This window comes from Microtus pennsylvanicus, chromosome 5 (assembly GCF_037038515.1).
Source record: "Microtus pennsylvanicus isolate mMicPen1 chromosome 5, mMicPen1.hap1, whole genome shotgun sequence".
Lineage (NCBI taxonomy): Eukaryota > Metazoa > Chordata > Mammalia > Rodentia > Cricetidae > Microtus > Microtus pennsylvanicus.
Window position 1 is genome coordinate 82,781,783 of NC_134583.1, and position 19,465 is coordinate 82,801,247.

Below are 19,465 nucleotides of genomic sequence, written 5' to 3' on the forward strand. Positions count from 1 at the left end.
AATGTGTTATAAAACAAACTATCTCTGTTTCTTCCTAGGCCGAATGTTCATATTTTATGGTAACAAGACCTCCACGCAGTTCCTGAACTTCACTCCAACACTAATCTGTGCTGATGACCTTCAGGCTAATATCCTTGTTTATCTCTAGGGTCTCAGACAGACAGACAGAAATTAGGGTTAGAGGAAGTTTGGGGGGGCTGTTTTTGTTCAAATGGCAGTGTTTTCCATATCGCAGTCAAACCACGGCCTTCCCTTTGAGTTGTCCTGTTGGTGCATCCGACACCACCCACACAGCTGTGCCTTTCATCTTGTTGTGTGAGTCACTCTCTGCTTGTTTTGCTCTCCTGTGGATATCATTTGCCCTTTACTCTGTGAAGTCCCCCTATGGGTGCTGTGGCCGAAGGCAGAGTGATCCTGTGGTAACTAGCCGGTATGGAGCATCTCGTGCTTGCTGGGCTTAGGTGTTATTTGGCACATCCTTTGCTCACGTAGAGGATGGCTCCATGTAGCCATCAGGAATGGTCAGGAATGTTGGATGGCTGCAGCTGAGGGGCTGTGAGAGATGGACAGCTGGGGTCTGCTGCAGTGTGCAGACCAGGATCCACAACGGCCAGGGATGCGAACCTTGGGCTCAACTCATAGTATGTAGAACAGTGGGTATCATCTTTGTAGTAGATCTGTGTTCAATTGGAGATGATATATTTAAATATACAACTATTTGGAAATAAGTAAAAAATACTGGGGTAGTGTTTAGGGATGTGACTCAGTGGTGGAAGGCACACTTACGAAGTATAAGCAAAATCCTAGTTCTATCTCCAGCATTCCCCTGTTACACACTCAAAGGACCGATGCATACAGAACTACTGTCTATGTGTCTCTTTTTCGTGGGATCATGAGCTGTGGGCACAGGTTGCCATGCAGAATGCAGAGGGAAGCAGAAACGGCCCAAGTCTAGTTATGATTCCATGGATCCTGGATACAAAGGTGTTTCAGTGAGCCTAGAGGCTCCAGTTCACATGTTGCAACCTCTGGCTTGCAGAAGTGCAGAGCTACACTGATCTGTAAAGCCTTTGAGTTAGCAGGCATAGCTTCTACTAACTCATAGCTTCTACTGAGCACAGCAGGAGTCATCACAGTTCCAGAGCTCACTTGGGCAGTGTCAAGGCCAGTATGCAGCTAGTGTACAACATCCAAGGTCTTTTAGAGAAAGGGATTAGTCAGATACATAATGACTGTGGGTGGTCTGGGCCAGTGGGAGATGTTGAATGGTGGAAGGACAGGCTGGCAACAGTTCTGGGCCTTGATTTATGATGCTGGCAGAGTGGTTTGTAGGGGGCCCCTGCTGCTTTCTGTTGTGGGCTGGCTATGCTATTCCCATTTTCCCTGCCTGCCTGGACTCCTTAATGTGCTCACATCTGAACCTGCAGACCAAGCCTGTGGACCCAACTGTGGATGGGGGCGCACAGGTGCAACAGGTGGTCAACATTGAGTGTATATCTGATTTCACAGAGGCACCTGTCCTCAACATCCAGTTCAGGTGAGGGGTGTACGCTTCTTGTGCCCTTTCCCAACCTGTGTGCTTCTCAAGGGCATTAATTAGTTACTGCTGTGCATGTATGCAAAGTCCTGCCAGACCTGGAGCTTCCAGAAGATGGGAGCAAGTGGAGAGGGAGGAGGCTTCTGTGACCATGACATGGCACCCATGGGGTTTGAGTCTCCTCTGTGGTCTGTGGGCTACGCTATTTCTGACCCAGGTGATTTTGTGGTGAGACATGGAAAGGCCTGCTTCCCTGGAGGCAGAGAGCCAGGCTCTCCTGCTGTGTAGACAGAAGTGTCTGTCCCGCCTGGTCCTGCAGCCATTCAGTTCCAAATACACACATTATAAAATGTTTGGCTTATTAGCTCAGACTTATTATTTACCAGCTCTTACAACTTAAATTAACTCATAATTCTTATCTATGGCTTAGAACCTTTTCTTAGTAGGCATTCTCATCTTGCTTCCACTACGTCTCTCGTGACTGCAGCTCTGCCTTTTCTCTTCCCAGAATTCTCCTAGTCTAGTTTCCTGCCTATATATCCTGCCTAGCTACTGGCCAATCAGCGTTGTATTAAACCAATATGAGTGACAAATCTTTACAGTGTACAAGAGCATTAGCCTGTAGCAGTGCTGTCTGCTGATGCTGAAAGGACAGCTTGAGGGACAATGATGGTAGCTGGTGTGGAGTTAGACTTCTGGGTCATGGCATGTAGTCTTACTTTTAGTCATCACAATGGTTCCTTGTTTGGGGAGCTATAAGGCTAATTGATTTGATAGTCTGCTTGGGCCTGTCCTGGGTCTTCATTTGCCAAAGGAGTAGGACTGAGAGGAACCGGTCCTTTGACACTTGGCACAAAGCAGTGACTTTGGTCCCTTACTCACCTGTGAATGGCATAGACATGGACCGTAACGGGTGGAGGTTGTGGCTTAGCTCCTCCAAGAATACTGTTGGTATGCAGTCTTAGTGGCTGTTGTTGGGATGGGTGGCCACATGGCCATTCTCTAAGTTCTGAAGACCCATGAACTGGAACATTTTGACCAGGTATTTGTTCTCCATAACATGACTCTGTTGTTATAGGTATGGTGGTACCTTCCAGAATGTGTCTGTTAAGCTGCCCATTACGCTCAACAAATTTTTCCAGCCCACAGAAATGGCTTCTCAGGATTTCTTTCAACGTTGGAAGCAGTTGAGCAAGTGAGAGGGCTGTACTATGGGTGGAGAGGGGAATGGGGCTGTCCTCGGACAGGATGATCTATGGGTCTCTGCGTGGTTTATAGTACTAACATGCTGCTTTTTGTAGTCCACAGCAAGAAGTGCAGAATATTTTCAAAGCAAAGCATCCGATGGACACAGAGATCACTAAAGCAAAGGTAAAGGGTTGTATGGCAATGTTGCTGAGGCAGGAATTGTGACCAGTGCATCCTGACCTGCCTCTTCATTCTGTATAGATTATTGGATTTGGTTCTGCACTCCTTGAGGAAGTTGATCCGAACCCTGCAAATTTTGTGGGTGCTGGCATAATCCATACCAAAACCACCCAGATCGGCTGCTTGCTGCGCCTGGAGCCAAATCTGCAAGCTCAGGTGAGGCCTCCATAGCAGGAGGATGAATATGATTGTGTTGTTTTTTTATTTTGGTGAAGTTTATTTATGGAGACACTCAGATTCTAAGTGTTGGTCATATGACAGTGCAGACACTTAGAACAACTGGCCATCAGAGCACATAGATTTCCCTCTCCTCACAGAAGGCCTGGCATGCCACCACGTTGCCCATGTAGTAGCCTAGCTCTGAGTTGTGTCTGCCCAGCTCTCCTGGTGCTATCTTGTTCTTCCTCCCTCCTTGAACGTGGTATGCATTGCTGCTTGCTTTAGCAGTGTTGTTGAAACTCCAGTCTATGTATTCTATTGATTCTGGGTACTTGTTTTCACAACACTTGGGTGGTTTGGGGAGTGTAATGGTCATCTCTAAGGGTGCTGCATAGTTAACTTGATGAGAAGCTCTCAAGCTTGTTGTGTATTGTGGTGCATCCCTATAATCTCAATACTCAGGATGAGAAGGCAGGAGGTGTAACAGCTTGCCAACCTGGGCTACACAGTAAGACTGTGTCTCAGAATACAAAAGGCTGACTCCCACCTCACTAACATCCATGCCCCTTTGCTGCAAACACTTGCTTTTATTAGACTTTTCTATTTTTACTGGTAAAACTGAGCTTGGTGGTGGTGGTGGTGGGGGTGGCTTCTGTGAATGATGAGGCCTGTACCACAAAAATACCTAAGAGCCTGGGGCTCAGTGCCTGCTCACCCTGCTGCTCTCTATTTCAGATGTACCGACTCACGCTGCGTACCAGCAAAGACACCGTCTCTCAAAGACTATGTGAATTGCTGTCGGAACAGTTCTAATCCACAGGCCAGAAGAGCAGGCTTTTTGTTTGTGCGTCTCTCTTGTCTCTACCGTTTGTCTTTGTACCGCACTGCAGATAAACACCCCTTGTCTGAAAAGCTGCCGCTCAAGGCACCTCCAGTCGTACTCCTACAGCCAGCCCCGTGGGTGTGGAGGGGATGCAGGACAGTTTGAGAAGGGCTGCAGCAGGCCTGCTCCATCAAAGAAGGGTGCCTGGACCTGGAAATTCAAGGCAGTCCCGTGGTTCAACTACAAATTAAAGGGAAATTAGAAGTTTGAATGAAAGTGGAAATTTTGTTCAAATTTTATTAAAATGCCACTGACTCATTCTCAGAATCCAGAAACAGCGCCATGTGCTTATAAGGTTAACACAGGGCTATGTGGCCATGCTGGATGGTAACAGCAGTGGCCTAGAGGTGTGTGACCACATGGGCTGAGCAGAGCTCTTGGGGTTTGCTATAGCACTACCTGATGGTGCCGAAAGGCTTGTGTTTATGACTGTTGGCAAATCCATGCCCCATTCATGGCAGGATCCTGTGCCTAGCATACCAGTGTTCTTAAAGGGACAGCTTAAACATTTCACTACTTATTTGAGACCTTAGGTTTGCAGCATGGTGGGTAGAGAGGTTCCTATTGACTTTGGAAAACATGGACATCACCCATCTTTTGTTTTTAATGAATGTGCTGTTCTTATAGTACATTCTAGGGACTTGAAGGTTAATGGGTAAGGTGGTGAAGTGATAATTCATAAAGTGTGCTTCTCTCCAGAGGGTCTTAGTTGGTGCCCCAGTATTGCACTCTCACTTCTGTGAAGCCCTTGTGGTTGGGTGGGAAAGGGAGGCCTAATTGCAGTATTGAAGTGAGAGGCAGGGGTGAAAAATGGCAGCCCAGGCAGGTGCTCTGCTAAGAATGCACTGGACTTCCTAACTTGAGTACTGGCGGCTCAATTGTTAGTTACCCTTTTGGGGGCATTGGACTGTATGTGTGGCCCATCAGGGGAAGAGCATTGACCATGTCAGAAGCTTTGGGATACCGGGCTGGAGCCCTGCACTCGGTCTTGAGATGATGCCCGGGATTGCTGTGGATCAGCTGTACAGGCTTATCTGTACTTACACAGCAGTGTTGATGCCCCTTGCTCACTTGGAGCACTGGGTGTGGTCACATATGCATGAGGGGTTTTTTCCCCCCTCAGGCTGCCAGCCTGCCATGGTGGATCTGAGGATAGTAGCAGGGTTCCTGTCCACTCAAGCTTCTGCAGCCCCACTCTGTACAGCCCGGGCAGTTAGTTCAGAGCAGCCAACACCTGCTATGCTGACCCTTGTGTTCCATGAAGCCCTTAGTCTGGCTGCCATTTGTTGTGATCCATATCTGCCACGGCACAGGCTTGTGTCGCAGGAGGATGATCTAGCTGTGGCCACAGTGAGCCTCTGGAGTTCTCTTGCTCCAGTAGCTAGACATCGTGGCTCTCCATTACATGCAATCCACATACGGCTGCAAGGACCATGTTGAGAGCTCAGTCTGTGTGGCTGTGGCTTATGTACCATGTGCTATCCAGTGATGGTGTCTAGCTCAGTAATGTCCCTGCACATGGAAGCTGCTGGGGCACAGGCCCACTCTTTGTGACTCCTGGGCCTCCGTCAGTACCGTGTGCTTGTTCTCAGAGGAAAAAATAAATAAATGCTAGGACAGGAAACTGGAACATTTGTGTGATCTTTATGTGGAGTGTCCGGTACTGGCCTCAGTCCTTGCCCTGTGGAATTGAGTACAACTCAGAACCAAGGACTCTCAAGTGCTGCTTGCCTCTAAATTCAGGGGTACCTCAGGAAGTGATTGCCCTAGCTCTGTCTGTGTGATGCTGGGTGTGTTGAGCCTAGCATGGGTCCATATACTACCATAAGTCTGTGGCTACAGTTCACTGAAGTCTGTGCCTGGAAGATTTGATCTAAGCACATAGGACCCATGGACTCAGGACTTCTCTCCCTTGCCCCACTCTGGGGCTGCACATGAGAGATGGTCCTTGCCTGGGAAGCCTGGAAGATAGTGGGTTTCATTCAGCATAGACTTAGCAAAATCCTAGATGGAAGTATCTCAAGACCAGGGCATTTCTGTCTTAGCCCCACCAAGCGCAGTCCCAGGTCCTGATGACCTGCTCTGTGCAGATATTTGTGACATCATGCTCAGGATCCTGGAAGAAGACAGCAGCATGCATACACCAGGTTCTGCCTTGAAAAGAACCAGTTTATTTGGAATCTGCTCATTGTTGGGTGATGGCCTCCTGTCTAGCGGGTACCAATGCTTTTACTTCTCCCTGACTCTGGGGAGACCTTTCCTTGTGCCTCTCTGGTGCTTATCTTGCTGCCTGCCCCCTACCCAAGGTTCATACTCCTGCATCTTCCTCCTGTTATTCCCAGTGTCTCCCCAGGTACCCCACCCAGTCTTCCCAGCACCTTCTTTGGTGCTCTGATCTCTTGGGCATTATAGCCAGAGGCTGGGAGGTGTATACAGGTGGACAGGAAATTCCCAAGGCATCAAAGGTTGAAGGGATGTGAGTAGTTCATTTCCACAGAAGGTCTGTTTTGCTTGGTCAAGGTCTGCAGGAGGTAGATGGTAGGAGTCTTTGCATGACAGCTGTTGCTCTGTTTCTCCGCTGTCTCAGGGTGAGCCATGTCCAAGGTCTTTTTGAGGCCATGCCAGTGGCCAGTAAGAGGATTGCTTGTTACAGTGTTGGGGAAGTATCAGAAATGGCTTTTGCATGTGTGTCTGTCTGTTTTTGACCCCCTTGTGCCCAAGAAACCAGTTGTTATTTAGTCCTTGCATTTCAGGGGGCTACATGCACAACTGCTGAACACTTGGAGGGTGAGTGTGAGCTGCTGACCTGGTGCATTGGGATCTGGACAGGGCAGGGAGACTTGCTTCTCATAGGTATTTAGAGGCTGGCAGCAGCCACAGTAGGTCTCCAACTGCAGGGTGTCGGTATTGAAACTGCCAAGAAGCAGAGAACAGTATGGTCAGGATTGGCCCCCTCCCTCTAGGCCAGTCCCAAAGTAGAATGGATACTATAACTGATTTGTAGGCCCTCTGGAGTCAGCACTTGCTCATGGGCAAGGAAAGTGTGGCCAGAATGAACTGCCCAGAGCAGTGGTTCTCAACTTTCCTAATGCTGTGACCCTTTAGTACAGTTCCTTATATTATGGCGATACTCAACTATAAAAATTGTTTTTATTGTTACTTTATAACTAATTTTTCTATAGTTATTAATCATAAGTAAATATTTGTGTTTCCCAATTGTCTTAGTTGACAGTGAAAGGGTCATCCAACCCCTCTCCCAAGGGTCACGACCCATAGGCTGAGAACCACTCACCACTCTATTTGTCAGAGTAGGTATGGGAAACTTTGAGAACCCAGCTCCTGGTTGGGTTTGGGTCCCAGCGAAAAGGAGGGTGTTTGCCAAAAACTCACCTGACAGAGGAGGCACACAAACCCTGGCAACGAGGTAGAGTCACATTTGCTGTGCAGCCTTGGTAGGTAATCTCTCGCTCCTCTTCCTGCAAGCTGCAGGTCTCTGGAGATGGGGGCCCAAGAGCAGGTCTCAGTTCCAGCCTAGTCCCCACCCGACTCTCTTCTCTGTGTAGCAGCTTTCCCTTCAGTATTCAAGGCTTCCTTAAAGAATCTGACATTGAACCAGGCCCAGGTAGATCTGAGTCAGTCATTCACAATCCCCAGTAAAAGTGTCTTAGGTCTGTTGGATGTAGGACATACTAAGGACCAAAGGAGGATCCCTCACAAAAGATCATGCAGTATCTGAGAATAGCATTGTGCCACCTGGGTTAAGGGACACAGCAGAGAAAGCCTTTTGCTCTGGACTTCTGGAAGGGTTTCAGAGGCTATGACAGCCAGTGACAAATGGTGGTGGTGATGTCTCAGCAGGCTGGCAGCTCTCTTGACCTTCGGAACTGCCAGTGGGGGCAGTGTCTGGGGGTGGACACCCGTAGAATCAGCACTCAGGAGGCATAGGTGGGAAGTCAGTGAGTTCAAGAGCCCAGGTTAGATACTGTCCAGTGGTACTTGGGTTACAAAGTTAAAAATTGGGGTTGGGTGGTGGTGGCGCACGCCTTTAATCCCAGCCCTTGGGAGGCAGAGGCGGGTGGATCTCCTGGCCAGCCTGGTCTACAGAGAGAGTCCTATGACAGCCAGAGAAACCCTTTCTTGAAAAACAAAACAAAAAGTTGGGGGCTGGTAAGATGGTCCGACAGGTCACTAGAAGTCACCTGATGAGAGAACTGGCTCCTGGAAGTTTCCACACAACACGGTTTAAGTTAAAAATGATTTGTGGGTGACAGATATGCTCCATATATTTATCGTCTCTCTCCTGTGCTTACTTATCCCTGCTCTGATTGTCTGGTGTTCTTCTGTTCAAATGACACTCTGCTTTCTCTCCTCACTTCCCGAGGCCATTTTCTAGGGAAAGAGCCTGAACTTAAAGTGACAGTCTGTAACCATAAGACTGGAACTGATTGCTGGCTCTGTGAGGACTTCCTGCACAAGGGAGGCCTAGAGCATGTGTGCAGAGCCTGGTCCCAAGGTGGGTGTCTTGAGAGGAACACTCAAATCGGGTGTCTTCACAGTATATGTTGAACTCATGTTCCTGTGCAGGCTGACCCTGTAGGGATCACTGCCCTGTGGGGACCCTGGTTGTCGTTGGGTCCACGGCAATGAGAAATGTACACACTAGTTTCCAGGCCTTACCTGGCCTCCATCCCTCCTATGCCTCCTGCATGTCCCCTCGGATGAGCTGGGCGAGGACTAAGGGTATCATTTTCTTTAGCACTGACGTAGACTGCATGTCCCCTAACTTCAGGCCCAACCAGGTCTCACATGCTAGCTTCCCAAGGGGCAGGTGTGGAGCGCTGCTTAGAGATGCTAGCAACAACCAGGTCTCACATGCTAGCTTCCCAAGGGGCAGGTGTGGAGCGCTGCTTAGAGACGTTAGCAACAAGAGAGGCATGTGGGCCACTGGTGAGTTCCTTGCAGGAAACAGAGGGGCTAGAGAAGTCAAATGGGCCTGAAATGTATGGGATCAAGTCCCTAATTCAGACAGATGGGGGAATACAGAATAGTGCTTGTGAGAGGCGAAGAGAAAGGAACTTGCAGTTAGGTCTACAAATACCCAAAAGAAGCTTCAGGATCAGGCATTCATGGAAGCACCAAAGGACAATGGGAAGAAAAACATACTATACAGCAGACCACTCTTGTGAAGAATTCTGTGGAGTAAACAACTGGAAAGTAAGTAGGGTGGGACCAAGGAGTCAGCCAATGGCACCGCTTACCAGGTTGGGGGGATGGAGAGATCGAAGAGTCCGGTTTGGAGGCTGACACTAGGGTAGAAGGCGAGGAGCTTCCTCTGGTAGTAGCAGGGCTGCTCAGGAACGCAGTTGTAGGCACTGGGCTGGTACCAGGGGGTCTAGCTGTGTGGTTGGTGTCTGGGGAACTTGGGAAGACTGTCATGCCCATGGTTGAAGACAGCAGCCCAGATGTAGAGGCTTGGGTAGTGAGGGAAGTAAACTGGGAAGTGGTGGACTTTGAGGAGAACGAAGAAAAGGTGGGGACGTAAGATGTAGTCTTGGCAGTGGATAAAAGGCTAATGCTGGCGGTGGGCCTACTAGATAGGGTGGGAGTTGTGTAGAAAGTGGGGAGAGCAGAGGAAGGAATGGACGAGGTGACAAGGGGTAAAACAGAGGAAATAACAGGAGTAGAGGCAGTAGTTGGGGACTCAAAGGAAGAAACGGATGAAGGATAAGACACTGTGGCGGGGATAGTGAACAATGGCGAATGTGATGCTGAGCTGGGAGTAGGAGTGAGAGGGAACGTCATGGACGAAGAATGGGAGGATGCTGAAGACTGAAAAGATGTGGACAGGAGAGAGGTGGGGGAAGGAACAGAGGGAGAATGTGGGACACTACTGAGAGAAACCACAGTGGATGGGAAGCTTGTTGGGAGAGAAGGGGAAGGGGAAACAGAACTGTGGGGAACTGAGGATGGGCTCAGCTCTGAGGGAGTTGTTGCTGTGGTAAATGTAGAATTAACTGGGGTAGTAGCAGTTGTACTAGAGGAGACAGGTGGTTCTGTGGTGGGAGAACGTGTACCCATCATTGGGCTTGTTGAAAGAATTGTACTCAGTAACATAGAAGGAGAAACTGATGGTGTGTGTTGGAGAGTTGGGGTGTTAGGGGACTTGGGAGTGGGGGACAGAGAGGATGTTGGAAATAATGACAGTGGTGTGGATGACGGCCAAGGAACAGGTGAGCTTGGAAAATTGGAAGTGGTCTGTATGGACGTCACTGAGGGGAGAACTGTGGTGTGAACTGTGCTAAAGATAGCATGAGAGGAAGAAGGGCGTGTGGTGTGTGCCATTTGAGGACTACTAGGTGTCACTGAGGTGGTTTGGGACACTGAGGTGGTTTGAGAGTGTGTGGTGTATGCAGTGTTTGCACTGCTCGGCATTTGTGACGTGGTTGTGAACACAGGAGTACTAGTTACCGGCATGGTAGGCTTCATCGAGTTGGTAGTTGGTAGAATTGATGTTGACTGAGTAGGTGTGATGGAGGAAGATTGTGAGAGGAGGGCAGTTGAGGTCCTGTCTGTCGAAAGTGTGCTTTTGGGTGGGGTGATGGCACTGGTTGTGTAAGCGACAGGTATTGATGTACTATATGGCCTTGTGCCTTCCAGGGTGGTTGGGAGAACAGTCCTCAATGGCATGGAGGTGGAAGCCAGTGATACCGAGTGAGGGCTGGTTGGCGTCTTAAATATCTCGGTAGTTGGTGTCACAGAGGAGGTGGATAATGGTGGCAGGTGTGTGGACGAGGTCTGAGGACCTGATGTGGATGGGCCGTTGGAGGTGGTCTGTATGGACGTCTCTGAGGGGAGACCTGTGGTGTGCACTGTGCTGGAGAAAACAGCAGTGGATGAAGGGTGTGTGGTGTGTGGCGTTTGAGGATTGCTAGGTGTCACTGAGGTGGTTTGGGACACGGGAGTACCAGTTACAGCCATGGTGGTCCCAGTTGATATGGTTGTGGCGGGAACTGATGTGGGCAGATGGGCAGTCATGGAGGAAGTGGGTGAAAGGTGGGAAGTAGAGGTTAGGCCCGTGGAGAATGTGCTTTGAGACTGCGTAATAGCTGTGGTTGTGAAAATGACAGCTGTTGGTGTATGTGGGGTCTCTGTGGTCTCCACTGTCGTTTGTAGAGGGGTGCTGTGTGGGCTTGATATGGGAGGTGATGATGTCGTCTGTTGGCTTGTTGGGGTGTTGAGTGCCTCAGAAGTTGTGACAGAGGAGGTTGACAAAGATGGCGGTGGTGTGGTCACAGAGGTCAGAGAAGGTGATGATGTTGGGAAGGTGATGGTGGTCTGTTGGGAAATTCCTGAGTTACTGGAAGTGTGTGTTGTACTAGAGGTAGCAGCTGTGGGTGCAGAGTGTGGGGTATATGGAGTTTTGGTGCTGCTATGTGTACCTGAGGTGGTGTGTACCACAGGGGTGCCAGTTACACCCAAAGTGGATGTGGTCAAGATGGAAGACACTGCAGCTGATGTTGACTGAGACAAGGTCAGCGTGGAAGTTTGTGGATTGTGGGAAGTAGTTGTCCTCTCTGTGGAGAATGAGTTGTGAGCTTGTGTGGTAGCTGTGGTTGTGTACATGACAGCTGTTGGTGTATGTGGGGTCCCTGTAGTCTCCACTGTGGTTTGTAGAGGGGTGCTGTGTGGCCTCGATGTGGGAACTGATGATGTTGTCTGTTGGCTTGTCGGGGTGTTGAGTGCCTCAGAAGTTGTGACAGAGGAGGTTGATAATGGTGGCTGTGATGTGGCCATAGAGGTCTGAGGCCCTGATGGTGTTGGGAAGGTTGTTGTGGAAGGCTCAGGTGATGCAGAGTGGGGAGAGGTGGTGTGTGTTGTGCTGAAGACAGCCGCTGTGGTTTGAGAGTGTGTGGTGTATGCAGTGTTTGCACTGCTCGGCATGTGTGACGTGGTTGTGAACACCGGAGTTTTAGTTACCGGCATGGTAGGCTTCATCGAGTTGGTAGTTGGTAGAATTGATGTTGACTGAGTAGGTGTGATGGAGGAAGATTGTGAGAGGAAGGCTGTTGAGGTCCTGTCTGTCGAAAGTGTGCTTTTGGGTGGGGTGATAGCACTGGTTATGTAAGCGACAGGTATTGATGTACTATATGGCCTTGTGCCTTCCAGGGTGGTTGGGAGAACAGTCCTCAATGGCATGGAGGTGGAAGCCAGTGATACCGAGTGAGGGCTGGTTGGCGTCTTAAATATCTCGGTAGTTGGTGTCACAGAGGAGGTGGATAATGGTGGCAGGTGTGTGGACGAGGTCTGAGGACCTGATGTGGATGGGCCGTTGGAGGTGGTCTGTATGGACGTCTCTGAGGGGAGACTTGTGGTGTGTATTGTGCTGGAGAAAACAGCAGTGGATGAAGGGTGTGTGGTGTGTGGCGTTTGAGGAATGCTAGGTGTCACTGAGGTGGTTTGGGACACAGGAGTACCAGTTACAGCCATGGTGGTCCCAGTTGATATGGTTGTGGCGGGAACTGATGTGGGCAGATGGGCAGTCATGGAGGAAGTGGGTGAAAGGTGGGAAGTAGAGGTTCTGCCCGTGGAGAATGTGCTTTGAGACTGTGTGGTAGTTGTGGTTGTGTAAATGACAGCTGTTGGTGTATGTGGGGTCTCTGTGGTCTCCACTGTCGTTTGTAGAGGGGTGCTGTGTGGCCTGGATGTGGGAACTGATGTTGTCTGTTGGCTTGTCGGGGTGTTGAGTGCCTCAGAAGTTGTGACAGAGGAGGTTGACAAAGATGGCGGTGGTGTGGTCACAGAGGTCAGAGAAGGTGATGATGTTGGGAAGGTGATGGTGGTCTGATGGGAAATTCCTGAGGTACTGGTGTGTGTTGTACTAGAGGTAGCAGCTGTGGGTGCAGAGTGTGGGGTATATGGAGTTTTGGTGCTGCTATGTGTACCTGAGGTGGTGTGTACCACAGGGGTGCCAGTTACACCCAAAGTGGATGTGGTCAAACTGGAAGAGACTGGAGCTGATGTTGACTGAGACGGGGTCAACGTGGAAGTTTGTTGATTGTGGGAAGTAGATGTCCTTTCTGTGGAGAATGAGCTGTGAGCTTGTGTGGTAGCTGTGGTTGTGTACATGACAGCTGTTGGTGTATGTGGGGTCCCAGTGGTCTCCACTGTGGTTTGTAGAGGGGTGCTGTGTGGCCTGGATGTGGGAACTGATGATGTTGTCTGTTGGCTTGTCGGGGTGTTGAGTGCCTCAGAAGTTGTGACAGAGGAGGTTGATAATGGTGGCTGTGATGTGGCCATAGAGGTCTGAGGCCCTGATGGTGTTGGGAAGGTTGTTGTGGACTGCTCAGGTGATGCAGAGTGGGGAGAGGTGGTGTGTGTTGTGTTGAAGACAGCCGCTGTGGTTTGAGAGTGTGTGGTGTATGCTGTGTTTGCACTGCTCGGCAAGTGTGACATGGCTGTGAACACAGGAGTACTAGTTACCGGCATGGTAGGCTTCATCGAGTTGGTAGTTGGTAGAATTGATGTTGACTGAGTAGGTGTGATGGAGGAAGATTGTGAGAGGAAGGCAGTTGAGGTCCTGTCTGTCGAAAGTGTGCTTTTGGGTGGGGTGATGGCACTGGTTGTGTAAGCGACAGGTATTGATGTACTATATGGCCTTGTGCCTTCCAGGGTGGTTGGGAGAACAGTCCTCAATGGCATGGAGGTGGAAGCCAGTGATACCGAGTGAGGGCTGGTTGGCGTCTTAAATATCTCGGTAGTTGGTGTCACAGAGGAGGTGGATAATGGTGGCAGGTGTGTGGACGAGGTCTGAGGACCTGATGTGGATGGGCCGTTGGAGGTGGTCTGTATGGACGTCTCTGAGGGGAGACCTGTGGTGTGTATTGTGCTGGAGAAAACAGCAGTGGATGACGGGTGTGTGGTGTGTGGCGTTTGAGGATTGCTAGGTGTCACTGAGGTGGTTTGGGACACGGGAGTACCAGTTACAGCCATGGTGGTCCCAGTTGATATGGTTGTAGCGGGAACTGATGTGGGCAGATGGGCAGTCATGGAGGAAGTGGGTGAAAGGTGGGAAGTAGAGGTTAGGCCCGTGGAGAATGTGCTTTGAGACTGCGTAATAGCTGTGGTTGTGAAAATGACAGCTGTTGGTGTATGTGGGGTCTCTGTGGTCTCCACTGTGGTTTGTAGAGGGGTGCTGTGTGGGCTTGATATGGGAGGTGATGATGTCGTCTGTTGGCTTGTTGGAGTGTTGAGTGCCTCAGAAGTTGTGACAGAGGAGGTTGACAAAGATGGCGGTGGTGTGGTCACAGAGGTCAGAGAAGGTGATGATGTTGGGAAGGTGATGGTGGTCTGTTGGGAAATTCCTGAGTTACTGGAAGTGTGTGTTGTACTAGTGGTAGCAGCTGTGGGTGCAGAGTGTGGGGTATATGGAGTTTTGGTGCTGCTATGTGTACCTGAGGTGGTGTGTACCACAGGGGTGCCAGTTACACCCAAAGTGGATGTGGTCAAGATGGAAGACACTGCAGCTGATGTTGACTGAGACAAGGTCAGCGTGGAAGTTTGTGGATTGTGGGAAGTAGTTGTCCTCTCTGTGGAGAATGAGTTGTGAGCTTGTGTGGTAGCTGTGGTTGTGTACATGACAGCTGTTGGTGTATGTGGGGTCCCTGTAGTCTCCACTGTGGTTTGTAGAGGGGTGCTGTGTGGCCTCGATGTGGGAACTGATGATGTTGTCTGTTGGCTTGTCGGGGTGTTGAGTGCCTCAGAAGTTGTGACAGAGGAGGTTGATAATGGTGGCTGTGATGTGGCCATAGAGGTCTGAGGCCCTGATGGTGTTGGGAAGGTTGTTGTGGACGGCTCAGGTGATGCAGAGTGGGGAGAGGTGGTGTGTGTTGTGCTGAAGACAGCCGCTGTCGTTTGAGAGTGTGTGGTGTATGCAGTGTTTGCACTGCTCGGCATGTGTGACGTGGTTGTGAACACAGGAGTACTAGTTACCGGCATGGTAGGCTTCATCGAGTTGGTAGTTGGTAGAATTGATGTTGACTGAGTAGGTGTGATGGAGGAAGATTGTGAGAGGAGGGCAGTTGAGGTCCTGTCTGTCGAAAGTGTGCTTTTGGGTGGAGTGATGGCACTGGTTATGTAAGCGACAGGTATTGATGTACTATATGGCCTTGTGCCCTCCAGGGTGGTTGGGAGAACAGTCCTCAATGGCATGGAGGTGGAAGCCAGTGATACCGAGTGAGGGCTGGTTGGCGTCTTAAATATCTCGGTAGTTGGTGTCACAGAGGAGGTGGATAATGGTGGCAGGTGTGTGGACGAGGTCTGAGGACCTGATGTGGATGGGCCGTTGGAGGTGGTCTGTATGGACGTCTCTGAGGGGAGACTTGTGGTGTGTATTGTGCTGGAGAAAACAGCAGTGGATGACGGGTGTGTGGTGTGTGGCGTTTGAGGAATGCTAGGTGTCACTGAGGTGGTTTGGGACACAGGAGTACCAGTTACAGCCATGGTGGTCCCAGTTGATATGGTTGTGGCGGGAACTGATGTGGGCAGATGGGCAGTCATGGAGGAAGTGGGTGAAAGGTGGGAAGTAGAGGTTCTGCCCGTGGAGAATGTGCTTTGAGACTGTGTGGTAGTTGTGGTTGTGTAAATGACAGCTGTTGGTGTATGTGGGGTCTCTGTGGTCTCCACTGTCGTTTGTAGAGGGGTGCTGTGTGGCCTGGATGTGGGAACTGATGTTGTCTGTTGGCTTGTCGGGGTGTTGAGTGCCTCAGAAGTTGTGACAGAGGAGGTTGACAAAGATGGCGGTGGTGTGGTCACAGAGGTCAGAGAAGGTGATGATGTTGGGAAGGTGATGGTGGTCTGATGGGAAATTCCTGAGGTACTGGTGTGTGTTGTACTAGAGGTAGCAGCTGTGGGTGCAGAGTGTGGGGTATATGGAGTTTTGGTGCTGCTATGTGTACCTGAGGTGGTGTGTACCACAGGGGTGCCAGTTACACCCAAAGTGGATGTGGTCAAACTGGAAGAGACTGGAGCTGATGTTGACTGAGACGGGGTCAACGTGGAAGTTTGTTGATTGTGGGAAGTAGATGTCCTTTCTGTGGAGAATGAGCTGTGAGCTTGTGTGGTAGCTGTGGTTGTGTACATGACAGCTGTTGGTGTATGTGGGGTCCCAGTGGTCTCCACTGTGGTTTGTAGAGGGGTGCTGTGTGGCCTGGATGTGGGAACTGATGATGTTGTCTGTTGGCTTGTCGGGGTGTTGAGTGCCTCAGAAGTTGTGACAGAGGAGGTTGATAATGGTGGCTGTGATGTGGCCATAGAGGTCTGAGGCCCTGATGGTGTTGGGAAGGTTGTTGTGGACTGCTCAGGTGATGCAGAGTGGGGAGAGGTGGTGTGTGTTGTGTTGAAGACAGCCGCTGTGGTTTGAGAGTGTGTGGTGTATGCAGTGTTTGCACTGCTTGGCAAGTGTGACATGGCTGTGAACACAGGAGTACTAGTTACCGGCATGGTAGGCTTCATCGAGTTGGTAGTTGGTAGAATTGATGTTGACTGAGTAGGTGTGATGGAGGAAGATTGTGAGAGGAAGGCAGTTGAGGTCCTGTCTGTCGAAAGTGTGCTTTTGGGTGGGGTGATGGCACTGGTTGTGTAAGCGACAGGTATTGATGTACTATATGGCCTTGTGCCTTCCAGGGTGGTTGGGAGAACAGTCCTCAATGGCATGGTGGTGGAGGCCAGTGATACCGAGTGAGGGCTGGTTGGCGTCTTAAATATCTCGGTAGTTGGTGTCACAGAGGAGGTGGATAATGGTGGCAGGTGTGTGGACGAGGTCTGAGGACCTGATGTGGATGGGCCGTTGGAGGTGGTCTGTATGGACGTCTCTGAGGGGAGACCTGTGGTGTGTATTGTGCTGGAGAAAACAGCAGTGGATGACGGGTGTGTGGTGTGTGGCGTTTGAGGATTGCTAGGTGTCACTGAGGTGGTTTGGGACTTGGGAGTACCAGTTACAGCCATGGTGGTCCCAGTTGATATGGTTGTGGCGGGAACTGATGTGGACGGATGGGCAGTCATGGAGGAAGTGGGTGAAAGGTGGGAAGTAGAGGTTATGCCCGTGGAGAATGTGCTTTGAGACTGTGTGGTCGCTGTGGTTGTGTAAATGACAGCTGTTGGTGAATGTGGGGCCCCTGTGGTCTCCACTGTGGTTTGTAGAGGGGTGCTGTGTGGGCTTGATATGGGAGGTGATGATGTCGTCTGTTGGCTTGTTGGGGTGTTGAGTGCCTCAGAAGTTGTGACAGAGGAGGTTGACAAAGATGGCTGTGGTGTGGTCTCAGAGGTCAGAGAAGGTGATGATGTTGGGAAGGTGATGGTGGTCTGTTGGGAAATTCCTGAGGTACTGGAGGTGTGTGTTGTACTAGAGGTAGCAGCTGTGGGTGCAGAGTGTGTGGTATATGGAGTTTTGGTGCTGCTATGTGTACCTGAGGTGGTGTGTACCACAGGGGTGCCAGTTACACCCAAAGTGGATTTGGTCAAACTGGAAGAGACTGGAGCTGATGTTGATTGAGACAGAGTCAGCGTGGAAGTTTGTGGATTGTGGGAAGTAGATGTCCTCTCTGTTGAGAATGAGTTGTAAGATTGTGTGATAGCTGTGGTTGTGTAAATGACAGCTGTTGGTGAATGTGGGATCCCTGTGGTCTCCACTGTGGTTTGTAGAGGGGTGCTGTGTGGCCTGGATGTGGGTACTGATGATGTTGTCTGTTGGCTTGTCGGGGTGTTGAGTGCCTCAGAAGTTGTGACAGAGGAGGTTGATAATGGTGGCTGTGATGTGGCCATAGAGGTCTGAGGCCCTGATGGTGTTGGGAAGGTTGTTGTGGACTGCTCAGGTGATGCAGAGTGGGGAGAGGTGGTGTGTGTTGTGCTGAAGACAGCCGCTGTCGTTTGAGAGTGTGTGGTGTATGCAGTGTTTGCACTGCTCGGCATGTGTGACGTGGTTGTGAACACAGGAGTACTAGTTACCGGCATGGTAGGCTTCATCGAGTTGGTAGTTGGTAGAATTGATGTTGACTGAGTAGGTGTGATGGAGGAAGATTGTGAGAGGAAGGCTGTTGAGGTCCTGTCTGTCGAAAGTGTGCTTTTTGGTGGGGTGGTGGCACTGGTTGTGTAAGCGACAGGTATTGATGTACTATATGGCCTTGTGCCTTCCAGGGTGGTTGGGAGAACAGTCCTCAATGGCATGGTGGTGGAGGCCAGTGATACCGAGTGAGGGCTGGTTGGCGTCTTAAATATCTCGGTAGTTGGTGTCACAGAGGAGGTGGATAATGGTGGCAGGTGTGTGGACGAGGTCTGAGGACCTGATGTGGATGGGCCGTTGGAGGTGGTCTGTATGGACGTCTCTGAGGGGAGACCTGTGGTGTGTATTGTGCTGGAGAAAACAGCAGTGGATGACGGGTGTGTGGTGTGTGGCGTTTGAGGATTGCTAGGTGTCACTGAGGTGGTTTGTGACTTGGGAGTACCAGTTACAGCCATGGTGGTCCCAGTTGATATGGTTGTGGCGGGAACTGATGTGGACGGATGGGCAGTCATGGAGGAAGTGGGTGAAAGGTGGGAAGTAGATGTTCTGCCCGTGGAGAATGTGCTTTGAGACTGTGTGGTAGCTCTGGTTGTGTAAATGACAGCTGTTGGTGTATGTGGGGTCCTTGTGTTCTCCACTGTGGTTTGTAGAGGGGTGCTGTGTGGGCTTGATATGGGAGGTGATGATGTCGTCTGTTGGCTTGTCGGGGTGTTGAGTGCCTCAGAAGTTGTGACAGAAGAGGTTGACAAAGATGGCTGTGGTGTAGTCACAGAGGTCAGAGAAGGTGATGATGTTGGGAAGGTTATGGTGGTCTGTTGGGAAATTCCTGAGGTACTGGAGGTGTGTGTTGTACTAGAGGTAGCAGCTATGGGTGCAGAGTGTGGGGTATATGGAGTTTTGGTGCTGCTATGTGTACCTGAGGTGGTGTGTACCACAGCGGTGCCAGTTACACCCAAAGTGGATGTGGTCAAGATGGAAGAGACTGGAGCTGATGTTGACTGAGACGGGGTCAGCGTGGAAGTTTGTGGATTGTGGGAAGTAGATGTCCTCTCTGTGAAAAATGAGTTGTGAGCTTGTGTGGTAGCTGTGGTTGTGTACATGACAGCTGTTGGTGTATGTGAGGTCCCAGTGGTCCCCACTGTGGTTTGTAGAGGGGTGCTGTGTGGCCTGGATGTGGGAACTGATGATGTTGTCTGTTGGCTTGTTGGGGTGTTGAGTGCCTCAGAAGTTGTGACAGAGGAGGTTGATAATGGTGGCTGTGATGTGGCCATAGAGGTCTGATGCCCTGATGGTGTTGGGAAAGTTGATGTGGGAACTGATGTTGTCGTCTGTTGTCTTGTCGGGGTGTTGAGTGCCTCAGAAGTTGTGACAGAGGAGGTTGACAAAGATGGCTGTGGTGTAG

At 50.4% G+C, this 19,465-nt stretch overlaps 2 protein-coding genes across 3 annotated transcripts in view; one reads left to right on the top strand and one right to left on the bottom strand.

The window, feature by feature from the left end:
- The window catches only part of Ap2a2 (adaptor related protein complex 2 subunit alpha 2), a 68,206-nt gene extending 62,569 nt beyond the window's left edge, over positions 1-5,637 (top strand). For both annotated transcript variants that reach the window (XM_075972775.1, XM_075972776.1), the window contains exons 17-22: positions 39-128; positions 1,414-1,537; positions 2,616-2,732; positions 2,839-2,908; positions 2,987-3,121; positions 3,860-5,637. In XM_075972775.1, the coding sequence (XP_075828890.1) occupies positions 39-128; positions 1,414-1,537; positions 2,616-2,732; positions 2,839-2,908; positions 2,987-3,121; positions 3,860-3,937 (614 nt within the window). In that variant the 3' untranslated portion in view covers positions 3,938-5,637. The remainder of the gene's footprint in view (positions 1-38; positions 129-1,413; positions 1,538-2,615; positions 2,733-2,838; positions 2,909-2,986; positions 3,122-3,859) is intronic.
- Positions 5,638-6,742: 1,105 nt separating this feature from the next.
- The window catches only part of Muc6 (mucin 6, oligomeric mucus/gel-forming), a 29,043-nt gene continuing 16,320 nt past the window's right edge, over positions 6,743-19,465 (bottom strand). The window contains exons 32-35 of the mRNA XM_075975217.1: positions 10,476-19,369; positions 9,266-9,836; positions 7,398-7,500; positions 6,743-6,920 (exon numbers count right to left, since the gene is read on the bottom strand). Coding sequence (XP_075831332.1) covers positions 6,743-6,920; positions 7,398-7,500; positions 9,266-9,836; positions 10,476-19,369 — 9,746 coding nt within the window. The remainder of the gene's footprint in view (positions 6,921-7,397; positions 7,501-9,265; positions 9,837-10,475; positions 19,370-19,465) is intronic.